Source organism: Hydra viridissima, unplaced genomic scaffold (genome assembly GCF_058129835.1).
Source record: "Hydra viridissima isolate aposymbiotic clone 2 unplaced genomic scaffold, HvirCarnegie_v1 scaffold_6, whole genome shotgun sequence".
Lineage (NCBI taxonomy): Eukaryota > Metazoa > Cnidaria > Hydrozoa > Anthoathecata > Hydridae > Hydra > Hydra viridissima.
The window spans coordinates 3,570,974-3,598,712 of NW_028324305.1; the positions used below are offsets into that span (position 1 = coordinate 3,570,974).

Genomic DNA, 27,739 nt, shown 5'->3' on the forward strand with positions numbered 1-27,739 from the left:
AAACCAAATTTCTATAACAAACCTTTGCTGATTCCTCAAGGTGAAATCAATTTCTAGATTAGTATTTTTCGACCATATTTTTCTTTAAATCTTCTCCCTACTTCATGAGCTTCTTTTGAATATCTTCCGAATAGAATCGGTCATTGTCAGCCAGAATGTATTCTCTAAAGTAAGATTTGTTAGACAATATAACGTTTTGGTGTTGAAAAATGCTCTAGAGCTTTTTATATCTTGATTTCGTTGCTTTTTTCTGTGCAGTTGCCACCTAAGGCCTTTTGAAACACCTTACTCTAACACACTTTTTATTATCTTGAGTACATTAAAGCCAGCAAGTATAATAAACCTTCGATTATCGAATATTCATCTGAGGCCTAATAAACTTATAAAAAATATCGCGCGGTAATTCTGGGAAGTGAAAAATAGCTGTAATATTGAAAGCTAGAACATACTGAAGATTTCAGTGAGATTTTTTACGTTGTTTTTAATTCAAAAGTGGCTCTAAAACAAAAGAAAATTCTTTCTCAATCTTTACGCCGTCTTTCCCTTCTTATTTTATTGTAATTATGTAAAATCAATTTTTCAGTTCTTAACATTCAATCTTGAATTGATTAGAAAAACCCAGAGCAATAGCTTACAATTTAATCAACGAAATTGGCTTTGATAACCTATTCAGTTGCTGAAAACTCCAACGTGCCGTTTGGTGTGGTTAACTTTCAAGAACAGTTTACTTCTTCAGCGTGTAGCATTTTCTTGCGTTTAGAAGAATATTTATCTGCCTTACCTACTATATCTGAAGGTTTCTAGATGTGTCAACTCTTTAACTGTTTAAAATAGTAACAGCAGATGTAGAGATGTTTTTGTAGTTCTTATAATAACAACCACTACTAGCCATGGTAGTTGTGTTTATAATATGATAAAATGCGATAACCTTATATTTTGCAGACCGGAAAATGGGCATTCTGTAGTCATGAAACATTTGCCTATACTTTTCTAAATATATTTTCACTGAATTAAAAATCAAGAGCAGGATTCAAGTTCTAGTTGAACTTAGAAAAATAAAAATAAAATTATTTGTTATGTCTGCCCTATCATAAGTCACCGGAAGTTCCAAAGAATAAATTAACTATTGTCTGCAAAAATTAATATGGTACAAAGTGCTTCGGTCATTAATTTGTCTCATAAATGACAGTTGTAAACTGGCTAAGTGTAGACACACACTAATATAGCAGCATGTACCAGAGCTTTCGAAACAAATATGGTGACAACTCTGATTTGATTGAAACGTTGGTTTATAAAACTTTTCATTCGTGCTTATCTTCACCTTCATAAGACTTCAGTTACCTTTTTAAAAATAATTACTACTAAAGAACTATGATTATTTTAAAATTTCACTATTAAATTCCACCGTCTTCTTCTCCAGTTTATACAGAGTAGGTAGTGAGTTAACAAGAATAGTTTAGCTTTTACTTTTCTGAAAGACCTTATGATATGCATTAATAAGACCTAATTTTGATCTACCACCACAATATCATGTACAGTAAATTTAGAAGAATAAAATGAATTATCCTACTAAATGAAACAAGGTTAAATACTTGTAAATTAAAATACTTTTAATTTTTTTTTTTTACATTTCAGTTAAATAATGTCAGTTAAGAAAGAATTGGCTCTTTCCATAGTTTCCTTTTTAAAATCAGAAGTGGAAAATGAATGCCTTAATGCTGATGGCATTGAGGGTTTAGAAGGTAAAGATTTTTTTGTAGAGTTATGTTTTTATTTAAATTTTTTTAAAAATATATGGTGTACACTATGATTGGTCACTTTCGAAACAAGTTTTGAATCAAGATTTGGCTTGGCATTTTTTTTATGTCTTTAACCATTTTTAAATGAAAGAGTTGATTTTTTGAAAAATTTCAGTTTTAAATTTTCAGCCTCAAACTTTTTTTTTTTTTGGGAAAGTTGTTGTTTACATGTAGAAAGTTGAAATTTTTTTAATTTTACTTTTGCTCAAATAATTCTAAAAATATAGATCAATTACCCCTAACTAGACCTCTTAAGCATAAAAATTTGTTAATTACAGGCTGTTTTTTTAACTATTAAACTTTTCATTTTCATTAGTATTTTAAAAATTCTCACATCTTGTAAATATTTTTACATATATTTATTAGCATTTGATTGCATAAGTTTACAAACGTAAGTATTTTACAATATCCAGGAAATTTTTCTTAAACTTTTTACTCTTATGTTACTTCTTACTTTTTTTTTATGGTTTTTTAACCCTAATATTTTCTATGCTGCAAATTGTCTTTCTGCCTTATCAGAGAAAAAATTGCTGGTAGAATGTTTTCAGTATAGGTATTCCAAGCAGAAGAGCTGATGTATGGATTAACAGTATTCTAAACTGACTTGTTCTAAATCTTAAACAAATTTGGTCTGCAAAATAAAAAAAAAGTTGTTTAACAAAGTCTTGGTTTAATCAGTTATTTATGTAATTTTTTTCTAAATTATCTCATACCTTAATCTCAAAACATGTTAATGAATAAACTCTTACTGTGAGCTGTACTGATAATTTCAAGTCCTTTAAGTTCTCCCCTTCTAGTTCATGTTGAGAGCACCATATTCTCACCAGTCTACTTTCAAGATTGCCCATTTTGCATAGTTATGTGGACTGACTACTACTTCTTTTTTAGCCATGAAAAGTGCCAATTATAATTGCTTTAATTATTCTATACAAATAATTTATAGTTGATAGATAAAGAGCTAATTCCTCATGATCATTAAGAACTTTTTTGAGATAAATATTCAGAATTTCTCTAGCAATATATAGACTTTCAGCTTTGCTAGTTAATTTTTGAACATTACCACTGAATTTGTTTTCTGGAGCATTTTTGCCAGCCACAGTTAAGCAAAGACATTACCGCACCAGCAGTAAAAAATCATAAATCTGTGTAAAAATGCATAATTACCACTAATTTTGTGTAAATTGTGTAATACACTGATTTACTAGATTTATCACATTTCACTGCTTTTATCACTTATTACCCACTTTTATCACTATTTACCACTTTTCTTGCCAATTATCGAAGCAAAAAGCAAAGATTTTTTAAATTGTTCTTTGTATTTCCATTACTTAATTTTACATTTACAGTTTTAAACAAACTAGTAATTGATAAAAAAAAATTATGATTAGATAATTCATCATATGTTTCTAGTAAAAGATTTGCAAGCTCAAATGCTCTGTATTTCTTTTTCTCATTCCCCTTTTTCTGCTTTTTTGCTAGTACACTACTACATTGTCTTTTACTGAAAACATTCTTTTAGATGAAGCAGAAGTCATAGGTATAGCCGAGTAACTTCTAGCCACACCAGATAGCAAAGATAACTCATTTTTATTTTGCATCCACTATTCAAAAGCATCCACATGCCTTTTAGGTAAGATGATTGTCTGATTTTTCTCATTCAAGCATCAAAGGTGGCTTGAACTTTGATTGCCTTGACTGTGAAGTCCCATGGCACTCTGCTAAAAAACTCAAAAAACTTTCTTTCAAAAACTCAATGTCCACTGGATCCATAGCCTCATCAAGGTCTGATGTTTCTAGTAAAGAATGATTATCATCCAATAATTTATTGAACTGAATTGTGGTTAGGTGATTGTCAACCAATTCCTTGATGGCAGCTTTCCTTCCTTACTGGCTGTTTGCTATATTTGAGTGTATAGCTTCTATAATATGGGTGAAGAAGTGAACCCACATTATAGTATTTGACTCTAATGCCATTATTGGGTAAACTTTTCTCAAATACTTCCATAAAGTACTGTAGGCACTCTGCAACTTGAAGGTCAAGCTTTTTAATATCACTTAGTTCTTTTGCAAAGCAATTGGATTTTTAATGTTTTTTTAATTTTTGTGTGTTGTCACCTGTTTTTCTGAAGACCAGAAATCAGAGCATAGTTTATATTCTGCCAGAAATTGTAAAAAGTTGTAAATACTATTTAACTCTAACTCATCTGGAATCAAGCTTTGAAGATTCGGTTTGTCTAGGGTTTCGAGAGCAACCAGTAAACCAGCCTTAAATCTGAGGATTGATTTAATCATCATAAAGTTGGAATTCCATCTTGTTATCACAAGCTGAATGATTTTGACTGGTATATATTTGCTGCCATTCATGATTTCTTGATGTTTTGTCAGTCCAGTGAATTTTGGTGGGACCTTTGAGAAAGTCTGTTTAATTCCTTGATTATAGAATTGAGTCCTTCTAATTTTTCTACAGTCTTTGCAGCATCAGTAACACCCACTTTGTAAAGGTCTTTCCTCTGAAGAGCAGGAAATTGAGAAATCATGTGGTCTAATCCTAGAGCAGGCAAAACCCCTGTATGTCTCCCTATGAAGTTTTGGTAATCCAAAGGCAACTTTTTGAGTTCAAAGTCTTTGGTAACATAATTCGATATAAGGGAGTTAAAGGGAGCATTATTTCTTGTACTCCATCCATCTGTTGTGAAAGCTGCCATTTTTCAATGTGGGATGTCTCTCTCAAGTTTTTTGAAGTCAACAGTTTTAAAAACTGTTGACTTCAAAATGCTGATGAGAGGACTAGATCCAGGGTTAGGATGGTGCCAAATTCCAACTGTTGTGCCCATTGTGGATATTAATCAGTAGAACACAGCTATTAAGCCAATTTTTTTTTTAATATTATTGTTATAGAATAATAGTTTTTTCACAGCATTTAAAATCTGATTACTATGTAATAATTATCATAATCTAAGTGAATTATTAGAATAAGACTTTGTTTGATAAATTTTTGTTGGCTTCATTGGTAGCTTTGGAATACATCCTGTATAACAAACTTATATCAAAGTTTTCAACAAAATCTTCTTTTATACCAAGTTCTGGCTTAATGAATTTTTCTCGGCTTAATAAAATTTGGAAGTAGGAATTGTTGATTTTAAAGTTCATATACAACTTATAACCTTTTCATTTTAAAAGTTTTCCCAATTAGTATCTTGAGGGTTAAACAGTTATGGACAATTAGGACATCTGTAAATCATCCTCTGCTCTTAGTCTCTATTGAACTTATTTCTGCCATTTTAGTGATTAGTGTAAACACTTAAAAAGAGTGTTCTGGGAAAATTTTCATTAAAGTGTTGTTTTGGCTTAAACAATATGAATCTTTTAGAGAACCAAATTACTATGATCAAAAGAACTGTTGCAAAAAACAATGCTTTTGCATCGTCCTAATATTCAGATTTGTTTGCGTTGTTAATTCTTCCCTCTTAATGTATCAAAATCAAAAGACATTTTTTTTGTGGATGGTTCTTTAACATCTATAAATTTGTGTCCAAATCAAAAAGTTTTTATAATACCACAGTTAAAATTTAAGCTTTCTAATGACTTGCTTCAGCTTTTTTTTTTATTGGATGCAATTTTGTTTTCTTATATAGTTTAATGAATATTTTCAGGATTGCATTGCACGAACATTTTTTTAAGGATGTTTTAGTCATGTGAAAAATTTTCTTACCTTAACAATTACCTTACATCTTTTTCAGATTTAAATTGATCTTGTATTTATTCTCAACTTCAGAGATAAGATTTACATATAGATATTCCATTTCTTTTTCTATACAAATTTAACTTTTTAAGTTCTTGTTTTGCTTTATTTACACTAAGTAGAGTGAGGTGTATGTTGTGGTGTATAGTGCGGTCTACAGAGCTGTGTACTGGTGAAAAAAATTTTTTTTATTGTTTGTTTCACTTTTTCTATTTATTTATTTTTTTTTTTTTTTTTTATATTTTCTCATATTTTTTTTTAATTTATAGTTGCAATTCAGTGTATTGAGTCAGCATATGGACTTGAAAGTTTTAAGCCTGAGCATGAATTAAATTTGTTAGATGTTTTTAGCTCAGCTGCTAAAAAGGTTTCGTTTTTTTGTTACAAGTTTTTCTTTAATTAAATTCCGTAAAAATCCATTTATTTGACTTTAATCGTCTGAAATTAAGTTTTGTTCTTAATAGAAAATGCAATCTTCTCAACTAAAGTAGTTAAACTAAAACTCAGCTACTAAATATTTTCACATCCTAGTTGTTTTTTTTTTTATTTAAAACAAAGACAAATATTTTGTTGTATATATTTTTAAACTGAAGATAAGATTTTAAAGAAATAGTAATACAACAAATTATGAAAAAAATGAGAAAAACAAATAATCGAATTATCTTTAAAAAGTTTAAAGTATTTATATTAAAATATATTTAAAAAAATTTTAGACCTTAGCAAGGAACTTAAAGCTCCGAAAGTCTAGACTTTTCTAAAAAACGCTTTTAAAACTTTTTTATTAGAGAAAAAAAAATGCACTAAGAATTTTTACCATACTTAAGAACTCCACAAAGAATTTTAAAATACTTTAGAATCAAAAATTTGAGGTTTAAATGTTTGGAGTGCAAACTGGACTTTTGTAAAACTAATGTATATATTATAAGTATTTACAACTTGAAATCCCGAAAATCAGAGATTAAAAATGAAGAAATTGTTAAGAAATACTATAGGCGTTAGGCTAATTATAGCTTTGAATGTTTGTTTAATATCTAATTTCTCTACTGGTTAATTTTCAGGATTCAACTCATTTTTCTAGTGATCAACATGAAAAACACAAGTTAGCAGAAGATTTGAAAAATAAAGGTCTGATTTTGTTCTTAGTAGTTGATTTCCTAACAAAGTTTTAAAAACAAAAGTATATTTAATAGCTATTTTGGTGTTTATAGTGTTTATACAGAAACGGTTAAAATGATGTTTATGTTTTTGCTTTTTTTTATGAAAAAAAAATATATAAACATCATTTTAATACAGACTTTTATAGAAACAAATAAAATAAAAAGGCAATTAAAAATTATCTTATACAATAATATGGCACCAATAAAAAAACATTTTTTTTATTATTATTATTTATTAACAAATATTTGTTAATTTTTAAATATTTATAAATAATATAATTTAATGACCAAATGATAAATTATTATTAAAACTTTCCACATGTGCTTTTTTGTAAGCTAAAAATATTGCAATCTATGCCATTCTTTTGTATCATTTTTACAAAAATGATTTTAGTTTTAACTATAACTGTTTACCAAATGGCTTCTAAATAAACATTTGTTATCCATCCATGCATAAGTAGGTTGTATTCCATTCAAATCTGGTGATCAATCTGGCTGCAGCATCAAATTTATTTCTTTTTCAGCAGCTTTGCAAGCTGTGTGGGGCAGGAGCTCCATTTTGTTGGAACTGGCACGTTAAGTTTTGATCAGTCAGCATGACTTTATCTTTTTAGTTGTTATTGGTTAATTAAACCTGTGTTTAATGCTATGGACGTTTCTATTACTTATTGCTATTGTATATAATGATATTGATAATTCTGTCATTCTCTCGAGTAATATTGATTTAGCATTAAATTGTGAAGTTTAACAGTATAATTCATATCGTTAATAAAATATCAGTTTGAAATTGATACTTCATAGTTAATATATCAAAGGATAAATTTTTTGCTATTTTTGATGCAACTAAAACAATTGCAGAAAACTGAAGCCAGTAAACCTTGTTATGTTTTCTTCAAGATGACAGATTAAATGCTTATAATATATGGAACAAAAATAGCCTTTCAGGAGAATTGCTTTAAAAAGTATTCTTTGGAGCAGCCTAATATGCTATATATATATATATATATATATATATATATATATATATATATATATATATATATATATATATATATATATATATATATATATATATATATATATATATATATATATATATAAGCATGCACACTTTTTATAAATTTTAAGAGCTTTATCATATTAGGAAATGAATATATGAAGACGGAACAATATCATGAAGCAATTGATTCTTACACCAAAGCTATTGAGATTGACTCAAAAAATGCAGTATACTATTGTAATCGGTAAATTTATTCTCTTTTTTTTTTAATCTTTATGTGGTTTTTCTGTTTTGTGCTTTTACATCAACTATTTTATTTTATTTATATGCACAAAAAAAGATTTTAGCTAATTAGAATATAGTTTTTTTTTGTTTTTTTTTAAATCTCTGATATTTTGTTAATGGAAAATGTTTATTAGTTAAAAATCTTTTTGCTTTTAACTTCCATAATCTTATGTTTAACAAACATCCATTTATTTTATTAATCTTTGATCTAATCAATCTCATTAATCATTGATCTCATTAATCATGTATAACAAATTTGCTCCATCAGCTGTTGTTAGAAGTAGTGAAAGCAATTAATCATTGAATATCTAAAGTATAATTATAATGGGACTAAAATTCTAAATCAAAAAGGAAACTATTTATGAAGTATTAGAGGTTTGTTGCTTTGTTGCTCTTTAAAAAGAATTAACAAGACAATAATCAAGCTAATAAGTAAATTTTCTCTAACTCTTCCTTATAAATTTTAGCCAAAATGTTACTAAAGGATGGGGGGGGGGGGGGGAGTGGAGGGGAAGGGAGTTGTTTAATATTTGATTGTCTGAATACGGCGTACTCCTTAAATGAATACCTGATAGGTAACTCTTTATAGAGTATATCTTATTGCACAGTTTTTAGACCATAAATTCAAAAATTGTAAATAAAAAAATAACTTACTTATTTTGTCTAATTGTAACTAGTTTCAAAAAGTTTTTTCAACATTTTTTGCAAAATCAGGAAATACTGACATTCCTATTTTTGGGGACATTGGCAAGACGCAACTAAAAAGTTAAAACAAAACAATACATGTCAATTAATGTTTAAGGTTATAATTTTGAGAATAAAGTTCATACAAAGTAAAAAAAAAAAAAGACATCAGTTTTACATAAAATTACATTTTTAACTTAAATAATGGTTTTTATTATCAATTTTTAGTTAGAAATTGTAGTAATTGAAATAAAATATTTTTAATTAACGTCTGAAAAAAAGGGCATTGACAGGCTTTGAGTAAAATAAGCAATTAAAACAAAAGGCACTCCTGTTAATTAGACTACATTTGAGCACAAAGTATTTTGACCAAAAATCTTGCTATATACATTAGAAAGTTAATTTAGATATCAAAACTATAACAACCTTTTGCTGAAGTCCCTTTTTATTTCTATAAAACATGGAGAGCATAAAAATTGTTTTAGATAATTAAAATTTGCTCAATAATCATTGTGTTTCACATAAGGTTGGGAATTCTACTGATTTTTATAGTTTCAAATTTTTTAAATTTAGTAGTTGAGTCAAAAATAATATCTTTGAAAGTTTATTTAATGATCAATGGCAGTGTTTAGTTTGAAGCATTTATCTCAAAGTGCATTTTTGCTCAACTTTAAGAATTGTCTTTGTGATAATTTTATCACAGAAACATTTTATTCCTAATTTTAATTTGATTCCTAAAGTACTTGACAAATTACAATTCTATTATTGAAGAAAGAGATAAAGTTGATTGAATTCTGTGGTAATTTATTTTGATTACAATATCTATCATTTTGTTTAAAATTTGATAGATGAGATATTTTTAGGTTGATCATCCTGTATTTACAATGATACACTAAAATTCTCAAATCAGATTTTCATCAGACCCCCTCTAAAATAGTAAGCAAACTCTACTGCTCACAAGAAAAGTTGGAAAAAATACAGCAAGATCCTTTCTTTGCCTGTATCCTCACCTAAGATGAGAAGTGTGTTGGCCATACCCCTGGCTGGACCAAAATAAACTATTCCAAAAAGTGCCTAGAACTGACCTCATCCACACAAGCCTCTCTTGGGCCAGATTAGGAGTGGTTCATAAGAAATGGGCAACAATTACTGCCAAGATTTAGGAAGGAAATAACAAACATAAGTTAAAACAGATTTCTCACTTGCTAGAATTGACAGATTTGAGAGAGAAGCATTGAGTTCTAAAAGTTAGCTGGTTGAAGATTTGATTGGTGGTAGGTTAGTTAGTAGAAACTAGATTGTGAAGGTGTTTATTTTGACTAATAAAGTCTTTTGCATTCAGAAATGTAGCACACTTTATATATGGATCATTTTGTTCCAAATACTTTTTGATGGGCCTAATATTAATCTTTGGCATTTCTAAGTGTTATCTTTCAATTATGTGTTATCCTTCATGTCTATCCTAAAAAATTTTATTAACTTTCCAATTATATATTTCAGAAGGTATTGATTTTTTCTTGAAAAGAGATCCTGCTGAAACTAAATTTGTTTGACTGGAGATTATTTATGTAATAAACTTTATGACTTATTTATAGTAATCCTAATAATGTTGTGTAAAAGTCCTATAAATATATTATAAATAAATATATTATAAATAAATATATTAGAAAATATGTTGCTTAAAAGTAGGTTATTTTGTTTTCTTTTAAGTTTTTATAAAAGTTTTTTTATTCTTTTTATGTTTATATGTAATTTCCTTATTTTTATTTTGCTAATTGTTTATCTTTTTCATTTAGAAACCTAAAAATAATTTCTTAAGTTTGAGTTCTTTAAAAAAGCTGTCTAAATAGCTAATTGATAGGATTCTTGATATATTATTTATAATCAAATTAATTTTTCTTCAATTTTTTTTTTTTTTTTTTGCTTTTTTAGGGCTGCAGCCTGGACAAAGTTAAGCAATACTCAAAAAGCAATTTCAGACTGTGAAGATGCTATAAAAATTGATCCCACATATAGCAAAGCATATGGTCGATTAGGGTAAGAAATTGTAGTGGTATGCTCTTTATAATGTTTTTTTTTAATGAAATACTATACTAACATGACAATTGTAATCTTAAAGAATGTTTCTAAAAGCAATTCTAACCTTTAAGTGTGTTTCTACACACTTTAAGGTCAGTATTGCTTAAATGCAGTTCTAACTGAAATGGATCTCTAATATCAAAATGCAATTCTTTTTAGAAATGCATTTCAGATATATGATATTTCTCTATCGATTATTTTAGTCTGGTATATATGAATGATAAACTTTATGACAAAGCTGTTGCTAACTATAAAAAGGTAAAAATTATTTTTATTGCAAAGTTATATCTGTAAATTTGTATATTGTTATGTTTCATGGTTTGAAAAAGTAGATGTTTGTTGGTTGTGAACCAGTGTATTAAGAATCTATTTAACTTTTTTTTTTATAGGCTGTTTCATTAGAACCTTCCAACAATACATATAAAACTAATTTAGAATTATCAGAAAAAAACCTTCATGGTGTTAAATCAACGCAACCACCTACATGTATGTATTGTTTATTTGAAATATTCTGATTCGTTTCTAAAAAAAAAGAAGATCAAAAATCTTAAAAAGAACTTTCATTTTTTAGAGCTTTCCCAAGAAATGCAATCATAACATGTTTTCCCTTTTTCCTTAAAACATTAAATATACATAGTTTTCTTTTGATTGAAATGAAACAATTTTAAATTTTTTGTAAATAAAAAAAAGTTTTTAATTCAGTTACCAAATTAAAAAAACATCCCAGATTTTATATGAAAAACTTTAAAAAACCATTCACTTGTTAAAAACTTAAAAAACCATTTACTTATTAAAAAAACTTATAAATCCTTTACTTATTTAAAAACTTGTAAATAGGGGTGAGAGTTAAGGTTAGTTTTAGTCTAAATAAAATTAGCTGACTAACTTTTTAGTCTAACTAAATTTAGTTGACTAACTTTTTAGGGTAACTAAAATTAGTCGACTAGTTTCGTATGTATGTTGATGACAAAAAAAATTGATTTATATTAAAAATTTCATGGACTTTGATGGTTATCTGTATTATTATTATTTTTATTATTATTTTATTATTATTATTATTATTATTATTATTATTATTATTATTATTATTATTATTATTATTATTATTATCGTTGTTGTTGTTGTTGTTATTGTTATTACTTTTATTTTATTTATTTATTTATTTTTTTTCAAATATAGTTAAAAGTTAAAATACTTTTGAGCAAAGTTGAAAAATAGTTATTTAAAATATATTAATGCAATGTCCAATAAAAATTTTATAATGTTCTTGAATATAAAAGTGGGTTTTCCATCAGTTTCTTTGATTTTTTTTAAAGTATATTTTTGGTATGTTCAAATAGTCTTAGGAATAGTGCATCATTCATTTATAAAAATATTATACATATAATAGATATAAAAAGCATAATATAACAAATATATTTAAATATGCATACAGCCAATAAGAAGAAAGAGTAGAGTGCTACACACATGCGCATGCACGCACACACTCCAGAAATTATTGGCCACTCTTGCATATTATGTATATGCTATCATATAAGAATTACAGGAGAAAATTGCTGAGTGCTAGAATCATTGTGTGGTCTGTTATAATTAGTGTATATACTACAAGTTTCAGCTTTTCAATTACTTGTTCTTGTTTTATTGACAAAATAGTATAAGATTGTTCAAATATCATTTACAAAAATTATTGGCCCAGAGAAAGAAAAAAAAATTTTGTCTGTTGCAAAACAGGTATTTAATGAAATCTAGTATCATTTCAGATAACCTTTGATTTAGATGCACTCTTGTAAAACTTTGAAATTCTTCTATTTGGTACTGAATCAATAAGTTTCTAAAAAACAGACAACTCAACTTAAAATCCATGAGCTTGGGAATCTAATTAAGAATGAATTATTCCATTCATTCTTCATTAGGTTCCCAAGCTCATGGATATTCTTCTGCCTGTGTTTCTTCATCCTCTGTTCAATCTCATCCCATAGATGGTCTAGGGATTGAGATTAGGCAAGAATGAAGGCCAATTTATGATATTTTAGTTTATTTTTTAAATTTCAAACCTTATATTTTTTAATAAGGTTTAAATATTGTTTTGCTTGAGCCAATTTTTAACTAGATCTGATGGATGCTTGCGATCATTGTTGCAGATGAAGAAAGATTTTTGTTCAAAATTAAGTCCTACTTAGCAAGAATTAACCCTGAATGGTAACAGAATTTCCAAAATACTTGACCATAACCACAGTACAATGCAGATCAAATTCCTCCTTGAGTGTTTTCCATGCCATTATCTTCCCATGAGACCTGAGCAGATTAAATTTCGATTCATCAGATCAAATGACAGTTTCCCAAAACTTAATTAGCTTGGTCAAGATTGTTTTGACAAATCACCATTCTGATAGTGCTAAATTACTAAAGTTCAAAGATCATTATTATGTTTTTTCTTTTTGGACACCATTTTATTTGATTGTCATCTAGTCAAGAAATCCATGAGTATTTATACTATGCTTAGTGGTTCTAGATATAACCTCAACACATTTCTGTAACATTCTTAAAAAATCATGAAGGCTCTAGGACTTTTTGGAAGAATTCTTTCATTTCCTTTCCTCTGGGCCAATGTATGTATGTATGTATGTATGTATGTATGTATGTATGTATGTATGTATAGCTTTATTATAATTGATCATTTTTGAAAATGCAGCTAAATTCTGAGCAATGTAAAGGATATGTTTATATTGAGTTCTTACAGCCTAATTCTATTCAACAGCTGAATGAGACATCATTAGATAACATCCTTTCAAAGTCAATAGTATCCTCACAAAGTCAACATTATATTTGTGATGCAAGTTGTTTGAAGATGATACAAGAACAAGTCTCATGGGTAGTGTGCAATCTGTCTGGCCTTCCATCTAAACCTTACAATCAAACATTGATTTGGTGAAGGAACTGGATAACAGTAGAGCCAAAGCTAACTGTATGTATGCTTGCTGAAAACATGGGATTATGTCTAGCAACTGTGCATAACATTTTGACCAAATGTCTTGGGTTAAGAAAACTTTGCTATGTTTGGATTCCTCACCAACTGTCTCAACAAAACAAAGAGAGTCAGATTGCTTGCACTCACCCAATTGTGATTGAATGAACAACTATAAAATGGTGGAATCCCTACAGTAATGGGTGGCAGAGGACAAGTGTTGGATACTATTTAACAACTTGCCATCAAAGGCTGAGAACAAAGTTTGGATGGATTATGCTGAACAAACGCTAAGCCATAACCTAACTGATATGTTTGTATAACTACTGTAAAGATGTCAGAAGGTGTGATATAGACTATACTACATGGAAATAATAAACTTTCTTATGTTACTTTCTTATGTTGTAATAAAAAGCAATAGTAAGTTCCTAACACTTTTTGAACATGTCAAATATCTATGAATATACATCAATTGTTAACAACTACAAAACAAATAGAAAAAAAAAAAAAACATGTAATGTCAACATTTTTCATAAAATCAGCCAGTCAAATTTGACTGGCTGATTTAAAATACATACAACTTTTTTGTATTTTTAAAATTGTATGCATTTTAAATCAGTTTTAAAATGCATATAGTTTTCAAAATACTTTTTTTTTTTTGTCTAATAAAAGTGTTTATTAAATTTTTATAGTCTAATTGTGAAAAAAGAATCATAGAAATGTTCTGGAGATGCTCAATTGAGTACAGTACAAGTACAGTTGGATCATTGTTGAAAATTTCTTGTACACCCTCCTCGACTTGTTCATTGTGAACAGGTTTTTAATTTAACATTTGTTCCTAGCCCATCACATAGTTCATAGTTCACATACTGCACGGTTCACATACTACACATAGTTCACATACTGCACGGTTTTTCCTATGTGTTGTAGCAATAGATTGTCTGGAAAAAAATTAAACTAAGCAATTTTCATATGTTTTTGCACTGAGTATGAAGACATAAAATTTATTTACCCCTCTTTATAATCTGCAAAAAAAAAAATACAAAATTTTAAAAATATGAAAGTTAAATGCCATTTAAATCAGTCAATCCAATTTGATTTTGTATTTCTTTTTTTATCCTACTCTGCATATAAAGCATAAAACTAATTTTTTACTTATCCAAACTCAAATTTAGCAAATACTGCAAACCCATTTGCTGGTCTGGATATTGGTGCTTTGTTGAACAATCCTGCTGTGATGAATATGGTATTTCTGAGTTTTTAGTTCATTTCATTTTACAAATTTTGTTTTGTTTATTTTGTTTGTTTTTTAAACTTTACTTTTAGGCTCAAAGTTTTATGCAAAATCCTCAAATGCAAAGCATGTAAGTATTTTTCTATGAAGAATTAAAACTTTGCAAGCTTGTAAATTAAAAAATAAATTCCCTCCTAGGGGAAAAATAATTTGCAATATAATTTATAAATTATGATAAAATTGATGTTAAATTTGCAACATGATGCATGTTGGATATGCTATACTATTTCACTTTATTATAAAATATCTAAAATGTATTTAAGGTTTGCTAATTTAATGGGAGGAGTACCACCTCCAGCACCAGCAACAGCTCCACCAACAGCTGAAGAGCATAATCCCTCATCATTTGCTTCGCAACCTCCAACTAATATTCCATTTCCTCCTGGTTTAGATTTTGGAAGTATAATGAATGCGTAAGTTATAAATATTATTAAATCATATATTAGCTTAAATCGAATTTGAGTATCAAATTTGTGTATATTATGGGACTTGGTGCAATTATAAGAGCTAATATATAGGATGCATGATTAAAAGACAGCCTCAATGGCAGCTTTGTTACAAGCAGCAGTCTCAAAACACACTTCAATTTTTATTGTATCGAGAATGAACCCATGTATGTTGAATAGTTTAGGGGTCAAGGTATGGAGAACTAAGTTAATCTGAATCCATTTGAAGATGTTAGGCTTCCAGTTTGTTTAGTTGCTTCATCCAGGTGCAGGTTATTTGAAGTGTTTGCTTGATAAAGGTTTTGATCAGTTTGTCCATGGCCTTCAGGGTAAAAAATGTAGGAGTTGGTTTGGTTAAATCAGTTTTAAGTCTTTTTGCCAACCTATATCACCTTATTTCATCTATTAGGCCTCACTTAATAGGCCTTGCTAAATAGATGAAAAAAAAGAAGAGAGAAAGAAGAAGTTGAAGCTTTAGAGCGTGCCAGTAAACAGCAAGAGGAAAATAATAATAAAAAAAAAGAGTTTGACATAATGAAAGAACAAGAACAATAAAAGTGACAAGCAGTATGGATTTCTTCATTTTCCTATAAATATAGTAAATTGAGAGAAGTTTACTCAGGTCTTAAGTTCTTAGTTTCTTAATTTCTTTTTATTTCCTTTGTAGATGGCTGGTGCCATTTGTATGACTTTGCAGAGCAACTGTGAGAGATTTAGATGCAGCATTTTATAAGTTTTTGATGGTTTCAATAGGTATTAAAAACATGGGTCTTATCCCTGTTTTGAAAGGATCTTGTAGCAAAATTTGAAATGTAAATAATACGCAGTCTTTTATACTGAAAACAAGTTTTATATCATACTCTCGCTTTCTTTGGCCTCAGACTTCTTTTTTTCTGAAAATTCTTGGAGGACATACCACTTAAAATACTTTTTTTTTTTAAACCAAATCTATTGGTTTAAAAAAAAAAAGTTTTTTTAGGTTTTTATTTTTGCTTCATTTTCCTTCTGAATTTTCCTCCTGAATAATTTTTGATTCAACATTGTTGAGCTCTTTATGATTTTTGTTTTTAAGTCAGACTTGTGTGCATAAAAAGCGTTAAGTATTACTCCAAAATCACTTTGAATCAGAAAAGCAGGGGCAATTTTTTATTTTCTGTTGTTTGAATGAGGATTTTGTTTTAACACAAAAAGAACTCAGCATAAGAAACTGGATTCAAAAACCTTTTCATTCAGATGTGAATCTAATTTCAATTTCAGAACTTTTTAACAATGATATTCAGGAATATGAGTTAGATGAAGACAGTAGTGAGTTCAACAGCAAAATGGGCAGGTTTTTTTTATAAAGATTCGTCTTATAAAAATAGCATTTGGAGTTGAGATATATACGATATTGAAAATATAGACAAATTTATCGCTGTAAACAATTTATTCGTGTAAATGCACACACACTACATTTCTTTTTTTTTCTTTTTTCTCTGTCTGCTTTTAAAAGATAATACAGCAACTTTGTGTTTACTGCCACGTAGTACATAATTCACAGATATTTGGTGAAAATTGTTGAAAATATAAAAGTATTTTAATCTTTTTCTTATACTTTTATTATTGAAAACTAATTTTCTCTTATATGTATCTAGGTATTACAATGAAAAATAACTTGTTTTAAAGTAGTCCAAAGCAATGTATTTATTATATGTTGTTTACTTTTTTGTAACTTGATTTACCTGTTGTTACCATAAAATAATCGCTATGGAAATGATATTTCTATAAATCTTTTTGTGTGTAGAACATCCTCGTTTGCTGAGCAAATGCGTCAACAGAACCCTGAAATGGTGGCCAATTTATCAGCTCAATTCCAACAAGCACGTCAACAGCAAAATCAAAACTCTCCGGGGGGTAATCCACCAGATAATTCCAACATAAAATAAATTACTAAAAAAATTAAAATAACTTATGTTTGAATCAAAAACATTTTTTTAAGTGGTGTATTTTGATTTTTTGTGTGTTGTTTTTGGTATTTTGTACAAGAGATAAGTGAATTCCAAATGCATTTTTTCTTTACCCATGATTTTTGGTCTTGAAAGCTCTTAGAGAATTATTTCAATAGGTTTTGCTCATAATACCATCTTTGACATCAATTTTGTGAATAAATAAACCTACAAATCTGAGTATTATAGGTCAATTTAGCAAATAGTGCTTGTTTATGATTTTTTTTTATCTTTCTATCATAATATAGTTTTCAGCATGGCTTGTGGTCCATGTTTGGGCAAGTTTTCAAGGAATCTTTTTTCAAAAGTTTGAATAAGTTTTAAATTTAAAGTCTTCACAAAATTAAACGCAATTTGGTTTAAAGTTTTTAGAGCTTTGGTTCAACCTTTTTTTGCTGTATAGGACAAACCTTGATTTACCTGCGACCAAGAAGTTTAAATAAGATAAAGATAAGTGATGTTTTTATAAAAAATACTTCACTTCTATTATACAACTATACATGATATATAAATGTCTCTGCTTTAAATACAAAAACTCTATTTTCAACTTGCTCAGGCAAGATTTGTTGCTGAAGATTTATTGTCAAATGGCTTTAGTCAATGAAATAATATCAAAATTAAGGATGTTTTAAAGTTTAGAATATATTTTTCAAATGTACATTTAATGAAAATTTCTGGAGAGATATTTTGAGTTGTGGAAGTGTTTAGTCTTTTTTATGCATAATTTAAAACTTTGAGTAAGTTTAAAGAATTTAATTTTTCATGATAAAAGTTAAGTTTTATGTAATAAATTTAAATTTTAACACAAAATTGAGATAAAGTAACTTTTTTTCTAATGTTAAAAAAAAGAATGTTCAAAAATGATTATAGGTTGATACAAAGATTTTGATTTTTAGTTTCTCTTAATGTAAATAATAAATAATGAGATTTGTTGTTAAAATTTAGAGTCATAACCATTTTTAATTTACATGTTTGTCTGCACTAAGTCTTACTTCAACCCTGTGCTGCTTAGGTCTGTGCAGAAATTCAGAAATGTGATGCTAACTTTGGGGAAAAGCTATTGTTCCAAGCCATTACCTTCTACTTGCCCTGGTTTGGATTTTTCAAAGGATGGTAAGGAAATAGAACTTAAACCAATTAGTGAATATCCAGACTGGCTATGGACTCTTGGAGGTCCAAAAATAGACTTCAAAGACATGTCACTAGAGACTCATGGCAAAGCATACGAAAAGAGGCGTAGAAAAATGCACATTCGTCAGCAGAATATGATCTTAAAGAGTAAAAAATTATAATTTTAAGACTGCATGGATTTTAAGTTAGTGAATAAAGCAGCTTTGACATTTTGATTGCATTTTTCATTTCTATCTAATAAATACTGCTCCACTTATACAATTTTGTGGTTCATATCTTGTTTTGTTTTTTACAGTTTTTTTATTTTTAGTTAAATAATTTTGCCAAAGACAGAAGGGTTTTTGAAATTATTGCTTTTTACATAGAAGCAATTTTTTTAGATTTTGTTTTTTTTTTTTTTTTGGTTTATTGGTGCAAAGAAGATTTTGTTTTTCTTTACATTTTTGTTTTATCATACTCTCTGATAGAAACTTTATGTTCTTTTTTTTTTTCCTTTTTTATTGGTTATTACTTGCCTAGATATACCTTACTTAAGTTCTTTATACCTAAAAATATCAGTACGAATTTTAAAAATTTACAGTTAAGAATTTTGAGATTTTTTTTTTTGTTTATTGTTATAGAATTTGTTTGAGATTTTTTCCTTTTCAAAAAGAAAAATGAATGAAGAATCAGATGAAAACAAAAATGATGACATTCCAATAAATTTTTCCAAAATAAGTACTAAGAAACTTGTTCTTGTTGAATATCCAGGATATATAAAGAATGTGGATAAGATGTTGGCAACCTTGGGTGGTGAAAATGTTCTCAGTGAGGTTTTTTATAAGAAAAAATGTCGATTACAAATGACTTATCGACCAGAAGATTTGAATGCTCACTTCATATGTGCCGATTTAGTCCCATGCAGTGGTGTACTAATAAAGGTCAGACGTCGCTTGAAAAAAGATGGGAGTGGAATGGAGTATAACCAAGAAATTTGTGGAATTGTAAAGCAGTCATACAAGTTCCAAACGCTAATGGACTACCAATATCTTACTCCGAAGCCGATGTGGGATTATTTTAAAACAATACATGGTAGTGAGTTAAATTTAGAAGAATTTCCGCCTCATTTTCCACCGCCGATATTTGGACGTATTGACTCATGTGGCAATTATAACTACAGACCAGACCCTGTTCTTTCAAAAACTGATAATATAAAAGAATTAGCAAATGAAAATATTGAAGCTGAACATGCCACTGGATTGGCGCGTAAGCGAAGACAGACTGAATCTCAAGCTGCGCTCTTTGATGCTGAAAATATTGTGAATGAGCCCTCAGCTAAAGCTGTTGAAAATTTTAATGCAATTAAAAATGGTCCCGATGCTGAAGCTATTAAAATGATTGAAGAGATGTTTGCACAACGACCTTTATGGTCTAAAGCAGCGCTGAAATGTCATGTTCACACAGGCAACGAGCGAGTCAAAAAAATTTTGCCATATTTTGCTTATTATTGGTTAAATGGTCCTTGGAGGACACTCTGGTGCCGTATGGGGTATGATCCAAGGAAAGATCCCAAATCTAAAATCTATCAGCTCCTGGAAGTTCGTATTCGCAATTCAAAGGATTCTAACTTTAATTTTGCGCAAATGGTGCCGAAACGAAGTAATATGAATTATATACCACGAAATCTTCAAGCGCGTGTTTCATCGCATAATAGTTCTGTGATTGATCCTGTTAAAAGTGATTGTGACAATACTTTTCAAGATTTATTTCCATACATTTTTACTACTACGAAACCAATATACACTCGATATATGATGTATCAGTTGTGTGATTTGCATGAACCGCGAGTTCAGGAAATAATTCATAGTAATGACGGAAAAGAAAGTCTTTGCACGGATAAAGACGGTTGGTTTGAGCCAGGTGTTCTAAACAAGATTCGTTCTCTTATAGTTGAAGCTGCTGTAGACTATTTTAAGAGACAAGGTAACGAAAGTAGTGTTCTTGATCCTAGTTTAATTGCTGAAGAAGAAAATTACGACGACTCTGTTGGTGACGAAGAGCATTTTGAGAATTACAGTATAATAAATGAAAATCATTCAGAGAATTTCAGCTATCTTCAGATACTTAATAATACTGGGGAAAACATTGTTGATGATTGAGTTTTACTTTGAATTTTAATTTATTTTATTTCTAATATTTTTTATCGAGACTTTTTTTAGGTAGCATAAATTTGAATAAGTTAACTGATTAGGTAGCATAAATTTGAATAAGTTAACTGATTAGGTAGCATAAATTTGAATAAGTTTAAACTGATGTTTTTTTTTCCTTTAAGAAAGTTTGAGAGTTAAAGTTGTGGACAAAAAAATGGACATACTAATTTTTTTTTTTTTTTTTTCTTCGTTAGAAATAACGCTTAATTTTATTTTGACCATTTTTATTATAAAATAAGTTTAAATAAAATCACGTATCAATCTTTACTTCTTATAACAAAGCAACAAAATGTTTTCGGTTGGAATCCGTCGTTTTTCGGCATTCAAAAAAACATCAAAAGTAATATTTGCAGGAAAACACACGCTGCCTGACCTGGGTTATGACTACAATGAATTAGAACCAACAATCAGTGGCCATATTATGGAACTACATCACCGTAAACACCACCAAGCTTATGTAAACAATTTGAATATTGCAGAGGAGCAACTTGCTGAAGCACTTCATAAAGGTAATCCTATATATAAATTGGAATCTTTCTCTTTTCAAGTTAATGAAGCGCTTGCATAGTAAAGCACGGAAGTTTTTCTATGCTAGCGCTTCATTTGTATACTTGCAAGGTATTACATTTTAAATTGAAAGTATATACCATCAAATGTTACAGATTAATGGCACTGCTTCATATCCTACTAAAAAAAATTCATATGCAAGTGTAGTAGAAATAATTGTTATAATTACAAAAGCTTCTTAATCAGTTAAACCGCTTTCAGTAGTGCAATTCGTTTCGTAAGGAATGTTCGGTTGTTCGTTGTTTCGATGTTTGGTTTTGGAATTGAAAAAGTCAATTTGACTCCCTCTCACCTCTCTGAATATTAAATAAGCATAAATCTGTAACATAAGTTGATTTCGATGTTTTATAGGCGATACGTCAAAGATTATTTCCCTTGCTCCTGCGTTGAAATTTAACGGAGGTGGACATATAAATCATTCCATTTTTTGGACTAATCTCTCGCCGAACGGCGGAGGAAAACCAACAGGTAACTTATGTATTTATGACAACGTATTATGATGTGCACTGACCTTTTAAGAAGCTTATTTCAACTACAGTGCATGATTGGAGTTCATCTTAAATGCTTATTATGATAATAAGATAAAATAGTTAGACTTTGTGATTTTCTTATCTTTATTCACTATTAGATTGCATTCCTTAGGTGAACTGTTAGAAGCTATTATAAGAGACTTTGGCTCTTTTGAATCAATGAAAACGAGGCTGTCAGCTTCAACTGTTGCAGTACAAGGCTCAGGCTGGGGATGGTTGGTAGGTAGTACTCACTCATGGTTATTTTGCTAGTTTGCCAGTATTTTAGGTTTCATACGAATTTCGATTTTAGTCTTTTTTTAAATACTTTTTTGGTATTTTTCCTTTCATGCTCTTGTCTTTTTGTTTGTAAATTTTTTTTTTCAATCATCTTTATTTAGGGTTATGATCCTGTGAGTAAAAGACTTGCAATCGCTGCTTTACCTAACCAAGATCCTTTGCAAGCTTCCACTGGTAAGATTGATTGCTAAAAATAATATCGTTGTTTTAAAAAGTATTTCATTTTGAATTTGTTCTTCACTCTGAATGATTTTCCTCTAAATAATACTTTTAAAACTTTTCATTTACTTTTTGGTATCCAGGTTTGATACCATTACTGGGCATTGATGTCTGGGAGCATGCATATTACTTGCAGTATAAGAATGTTCGTCTTGACTATGTCAACGCGATATATAACGTTATCGATTGGAATAATGTGTCTGCAAGGTTTACTGCAAGTAAATGATTGAATGAATTATTAATGTTATAATGAATATGACTTTTTCCTCGAAGAATCTTATGTAAATTTGAAGCATTTAAAAATGTGCATTTCTTGTTATTCATGTCTGTTATATATCATCTGGCTTAATTTTAAAAGTTACGATTGCTATCATAAAACTAAGTTTTGATAAATTTTTGCTCATAAAAATCGCTCTAAAGTTGCTCATGGAAATCGTAACTTTGTATTTAAAGCCATTCATGTATTTAAAGTCATTGTATTTAAAGCCATTCTATGTCAAAAAGCACACACACACAATCTGCACCTTCACCAAAATGAATGAAATTTGTCACAAATGTTTAAACAATTTAGGAGAGACAAAATGTTTTCTTCAAAATTCTTATCCGTTCAAGATTTCTAGAAATCTGGTCAATTTTGATTAAAAATGACACTTATAAAGAACTTGTAATAATGGCATTACGCTGAAATCTGGTATTGCTGTATCTGAAAATCGTAGTTTCTTTTTCTCTAAAAACTGCAAATTAGGATTTACTACTTTAGGAGTCACGAATTACAAATACTCTAATAAAAAAAGGGTGTCGACAACTATTGCTCTACAAAAAGTTTGACCAAAAAAAAAAGTGCTTGTTTTGAGTTTTTTAAATTGAATTTACATCAACTTGAGGGATTTTTCTTTTTTGGCTTTACGTTTATGAATTAATTGTTTAAATAGACAAAATTTTGCCGTATTTATATAGATGCATTATTTGCGGCTTTTTTTTTAGCAAATTTTACTCAACAAAAATAAAAAAAATATTTAACGAACAGATGTTAATGATTATTTTGGAGCGTATTTACCATCTACTAGAAATAGGGTAAATGTTATTCACCATCTACTACAAATAGGGTAAATGTTATTCACCATCTACTACAAATAGGGTAAATGTTATTCACCATCTACTACAAATAGGGTAAACGTTATTCACCATCTACTACAAATAGGGTAAATGTTATTCACCATCTACTACAAATAGGGTAAATGTTATTCACCATCTACTACAAATAGGGTAAATGTTATTCACCATCTACTACAAATAGGGTAAATGTTATTCACCATCTACTACAAATAGGGTAAATGTTATTTCGGAGCGTATTCACAATCAAACACAAAAACTGCTCCCATTTTTTTCAATAGGCATAGAAGTCATGGTTCTTGGATTGTAATCCACACTGACATCGGTTACTAAGTCATCAAAATCGTCGTTTTGTTCGTTTACTAGTTTTTCGATGAGCGATTTGACAACATGAGGACAGGCGTTATCGCGGTGAATGACAATATGGTTCTTTTTTCGTGGTCGTTTTGTCTTGATTTCAGCGTGAAGGCAGTCAAGCATCGCTGTTAATGTTGAATTGCCGCTTCCCATTTTTTTCCCTAATCCGCCTCTGTTAAAGCTCATCGTTGTCATTCAACCAATAACAAATATCGTTTAAGATGAGTTTACAGTGGATGATTCTGCTTCTGCTCCAATATACACACCACATAGCATTGTTACAGTGGATCTCTTTTGATAACCTTTTGTGGAAACACAGCAATACGTAAGCCTACTTTTATTCACGTTTTTGAAGATAAGCCATGATTCATCACCCTTAAAGAAATTCTGCAGAAACGGAGCTGGTCAATTAGATTACAACAAATCGGTAAAAAGATGGGGGCGTTATGATTTATTGTTGTCAATGAGTTCGTGGGGTACCCATCCACACTCATCTCGAGCTTTTTGAGACGATGAACGATTTTTGATTGGTTGACAAGTTGTGGACTAGCATTATTGTTGTCAGGCTTTCGTCTTCTAAAACGGTTGCGAGAAGGGTCTGGTTGTCGAAATCCAATGGTTGTCTTTTTCCTTCTTCATCTGGAAGGTTTTTTTTCACCCGTTTGAACCTCTTGGACCATTTTTATATTGGCCTTTGCTGATTGCTCCCTCCCCGAAAAGTTTTTTGAGACAGTGAAATGGCTCTTTCCATCCTTTTTCAAAGTAGCATAGGGTATGGCGAATATAAGTATGATTTTCAACACGCATTTTTCAAACTGAATTTAATAATAATAGAAATAAAATAACTAATAGAAATAATTATTTTTAAAAAAATACACAAAACACCAATTTTTTGTGTAATAATTATGTATCAAACTTAATATAAATGTTAAAAAAAAAAAAGATTTTAGTATGTAAAAGGTATGCCAATCTCACGGTAAATTAGTTTAAATGCAAAAATGACTGTTTCTTTAGGATATTGATTTTTTCAAGTCGTTTCTGGCTAAAAAGTAGTTCTATTAATGTATTTGGTATTTTGCAAATGATATGGTAAGACCGGAATCCAGCATCGGCTATCTACTGGTAGCCATTTAAACGAATGCGCATGGACCATTTGGGCACATAATTTTGACAAGCTCGTCATTTCTTTTTAAATTTATGTTACCAGGATGCTTCCAAAGCCGTGAATTATTATGAATTTTTATCGATACTGCATTGATTTGCACATATCTAGACAAAATAGCAACATTTGCATTTATTCAGCTACACTTATTTTGTTAAATACACGTTTCGTTTAACATATTGTAGAAAACAGTAAACCCAAAATAAAAAAAGTATTCATGATGTTCCCGAACGAAGATCAATTTGATTAGAAAAAAAATGATGCACGTTTTTTAAAAGATAATTTAAGGTAAAATTTTTGCAAAGCAATGATTAGTATCTTGGTCCGCATAAAATTTAGTTAAAAAGCATAATCTAAATGTTTAAACAGCAATCTGTTCCTAAAAAATATGATGCACTTGAACACAAGCAATCTGTTCAAAATAAACTTATATTTGTTTAGAACAGATTGCTAAGCATATTCTAAAATGTCTAAGTATCTGCTAACTATTGGCAAAATATAGTTTACATTCACTAAAATATCACTTTGCGAGATAATAATTGTATTGAGCAATATTACGTAAAGACCGGCTACGTAAAATTTGAGCACTTTTTACCGGGAAATTTTTAGAATAAAACATCAGTCCAAAATTTCGTTTTTTGTTATAAATTAAAGCTATGTTTCTCAATTATTAACTACATAACAAAAAATTACAATTAGAGGTTTCCTTGGAGGTATGGACGAATCTTCGTTTTGATACTGCTCATCATCTTGCGCACAACAGATTCTGGAACTTTTTCACACTCTTTCTCCCATGCTTTTAACAGAGCGTCGGCAGTTTTAATTACCTGTGACTTCTTAGACATATCCTTTGATAATCGCCCAGAAATTCTCAATAGGTAGCCATTGAGGGCAGTTTAGAAGATTCAGCTCTTTTGGAACAAAAACTAACTCTTTGGCATTCATGCAATCAATCGTGTGTTTGGCGTAATGAAATGAGGCAAAGTCTGGCCAGAAGGTGGTGGGACCATTATGGGACTTGATAAAAGATGGCAGACATTTTTTCAAGCACTTAGAGACGTAAAGTTCCTTGGTCATTGTCTGAAAAGTGACAAACTCCTTTGACTTACGGCCACAACTGCATATCGCTTGTTATATCATAAACTTTTTACAGAACTTGCCGCACTTTTGATACTTAAATTTGTTGTGAACACCAAATTGCTTGTTTGAAACATAAAATTGACGACCTGGGATTTGTTTTAAGTTAGTTTTGATATAATTGTCATCGTCGATGATAACGCAGCCATTTTGATTTATCATCACCGAGTCAAATAATTTTCTAGCTCGCTTTTTGGTAGCCAAATTCTGTTTCTGATTGCGATTAGGTACTTTCATGACTTTAAAAGGCTTCAAATTACAGAATTTACGCACTTTCATTATAAATGATCTTAAAGTTCCGTAAAGTTGAGCTCGAATTCTATCCAATAGGCTGGGGTTTTGCTTGAATGATTGTTTTAAGCTCTCAACTAATTTCTTATCGAGGAACCCTTGTTTTCTTCCTGAACCTTTCTTCCGTTGAATAGTTCCAGACTCCCAGAATCTAGAAATCACACATTGGGCTGTTAATAGAGGTACTTTGATTGCCTTTGCGATTGAAGAATGTGAAGCGCTTAGAATCGAAATAAATTCGTGCAGAACATTTTCGCGAGCTTTTTCTTGTTTTGACGGGATTTTTAAAAGTATAAAAAATTTCTTTTCAATATTTAATTTTTTCAATAACTAAGACACAGAGCTTTAATTTAAGACATTAACCGAAATTTAAGACTGATATTTTATTTTTAAAATTTCCCGTTAAAAGGTGCTTAAATTTTACGTAGCCGGACTTTACACATGTAATTTAATTATTAATTTTGTTAATGACTAATACTATTTTATCAATACAATAGAACAAGAAATAAAATAAAAACTTAAAAAACATTACATAATTCAAATGGTATATTTATTATGTTATCAAACTAATAAGTAACAAAATGATAAATTTACAAAATATTGCACAATACTGTGTAACAACTTTAAAGTTATATATAGTTTTTATAAATTGGATACCTATATACTATTTTTTTTTACAAGTCAACTGACTAATACACCTAAACGTCGGCTGAAATAAAATTACTCCATAAAGTAGATGTTCATTTTAATTTTAAGAAAATTTTCCTGTATATGTCTTGCTTTTTTACTATTATTGTTAAATGCATTACGTGAATCTTAAAATAAATTCACTTACTTTGTCTTTAGAAATAAAAACATAAATTTTGGATTCAGCAGATTTCAAACTCTTTTGCTATCAATTCTCAGCATTGTAGTTTTTTTACAAGCACCTTATAAGCACAATAGTAAAGGAAATACTTTCAGCTCTTTTCTCCCCTCATTTTTCAGTCAAAATGGAACAAACTGCAAGTAGTTGTAAATCCAAAACAAGCAGGAATTTTAGGAAAAAAACTTATTGTTCCAAACTTTTCTGCCAAATTTCAGCGATGCTAGTGAGGTAGTGTGTAACCTCTTGACTTTTGACTAAAATAAGATATTTTGATGGGAGGAGCATGCAATTAAAAAAGGATCTATCGGTCATCATTTTTATGACAATTGATTCTCGTAATATGATCTGTTTCAGATAAAACCATTCGGTGGGAAGGAGGTAGGATTTTTTATTTGAAGTCCTACGCAACACTGATTTAAAGGTATGGACAGCAACAGGGGAAAATTATTTTTCTTCCTAC

At 29.3% G+C, this 27,739-nt stretch overlaps 4 protein-coding genes across 5 annotated transcripts; all 4 read left to right on the top strand.

The window, feature by feature from the left end:
* The first annotated feature begins 1,629 nt into the window (after positions 1-1,629).
* Positions 1,630-17,494, top strand: LOC145189738 (small glutamine-rich tetratricopeptide repeat-containing protein beta-like). Its single transcript, XM_090090464.1, has 11 exons — positions 1,630-1,742; positions 5,811-5,908; positions 6,600-6,666; positions 7,843-7,942; positions 10,600-10,704; positions 10,950-11,004; positions 11,136-11,232; positions 14,887-14,957; positions 15,038-15,075; positions 15,269-15,418; positions 17,235-17,494. The coding sequence occupies exons 1-11, from the start codon at positions 1,643-1,645 to the stop codon at positions 17,374-17,376; spliced, it is 1,023 nt and encodes a 340-aa protein (XP_089946590.1). The 5' UTR covers positions 1,630-1,642; the 3' UTR covers positions 17,377-17,494.
* An 844-nt stretch (positions 17,495-18,338) lies between these two features.
* Positions 18,339-18,842, top strand: LOC145190646 (large ribosomal subunit protein mL54-like). Its single transcript, XM_080067531.2, has one exon. It carries the CDS (start codon positions 18,405-18,407, stop codon positions 18,726-18,728), a length of 324 nt encoding a protein of 107 aa, XP_079923657.2. The 5' UTR covers positions 18,339-18,404; the 3' UTR covers positions 18,729-18,842.
* A 273-nt stretch (positions 18,843-19,115) lies between these two features.
* On the top strand, positions 19,116-20,855 carry LOC145189841 (general transcription factor 3C polypeptide 5-like). The gene has a single exon (XM_080066522.2). It carries the CDS (start codon positions 19,224-19,226, stop codon positions 20,703-20,705), a length of 1,482 nt encoding a protein of 493 aa, XP_079922648.2. The 5' UTR covers positions 19,116-19,223; the 3' UTR covers positions 20,706-20,855.
* Positions 20,820-22,670, top strand: LOC145189842 (superoxide dismutase [Mn], mitochondrial-like). Of its 2 annotated transcripts, XM_080066524.2 has the most exons (5): positions 20,820-21,265; positions 21,675-21,791; positions 21,966-22,072; positions 22,234-22,306; positions 22,435-22,670. In XM_080066524.2, the coding sequence occupies exons 1-5, from the start codon at positions 21,046-21,048 to the stop codon at positions 22,575-22,577; spliced, it is 660 nt and encodes a 219-aa protein (XP_079922650.2). In that variant the 5' UTR covers positions 20,820-21,045; the 3' UTR covers positions 22,578-22,670. The 2 variants fall into 2 exon arrangements, with proteins under 2 accessions (XP_079922650.2, XP_089946591.1); XM_090090465.1 differs by lacking the exon at positions 21,675-21,791 and having other exon boundaries at positions 20,985-21,265.
* Positions 22,671-27,739: the final 5,069 nt, after the last annotated feature.

Bases quoted from the DNA above. Each gene is read 5' to 3' on its own strand.
- LOC145189738 (XM_090090464.1), top strand. From the start codon at position 1,643: ATGTCAGTTAAGAAAGAATTGGCTCTTTCCATAGTTTCCTTTTTAAAA. The intron at 11,005-11,135 runs GTAAAAATTATT...TTTTTTTTATAG, and splicing joins CTGTTGCTAACTATAAAAAG to GCTGTTTCATTAGAACCTTC. The intron at 15,076-15,268 runs GTAAGTATTTTT...AATGTATTTAAG, and splicing joins AATCCTCAAATGCAAAGCAT to GTTTGCTAATTTAATGGGAG.
- LOC145190646 (XM_080067531.2), top strand. From the start codon at position 18,405: ATGTTTGTCTGCACTAAGTCTTACTTCAACCCTGTGCTGCTTAGGTCT.
- LOC145189841 (XM_080066522.2), top strand. From the start codon at position 19,224: ATGAATGAAGAATCAGATGAAAACAAAAATGATGACATTCCAATAAAT.
- LOC145189842 (XM_080066524.2), top strand. From the start codon at position 21,046: ATGTTTTCGGTTGGAATCCGTCGTTTTTCGGCATTCAAAAAAACATCA. The intron at 21,266-21,674 runs GTAATCCTATAT...GATGTTTTATAG, and splicing joins TGCTGAAGCACTTCATAAAG to GCGATACGTCAAAGATTATT. The intron at 22,073-22,233 runs GTAGGTAGTACT...ATCTTTATTTAG, and splicing joins GCTCAGGCTGGGGATGGTTG to GGTTATGATCCTGTGAGTAA.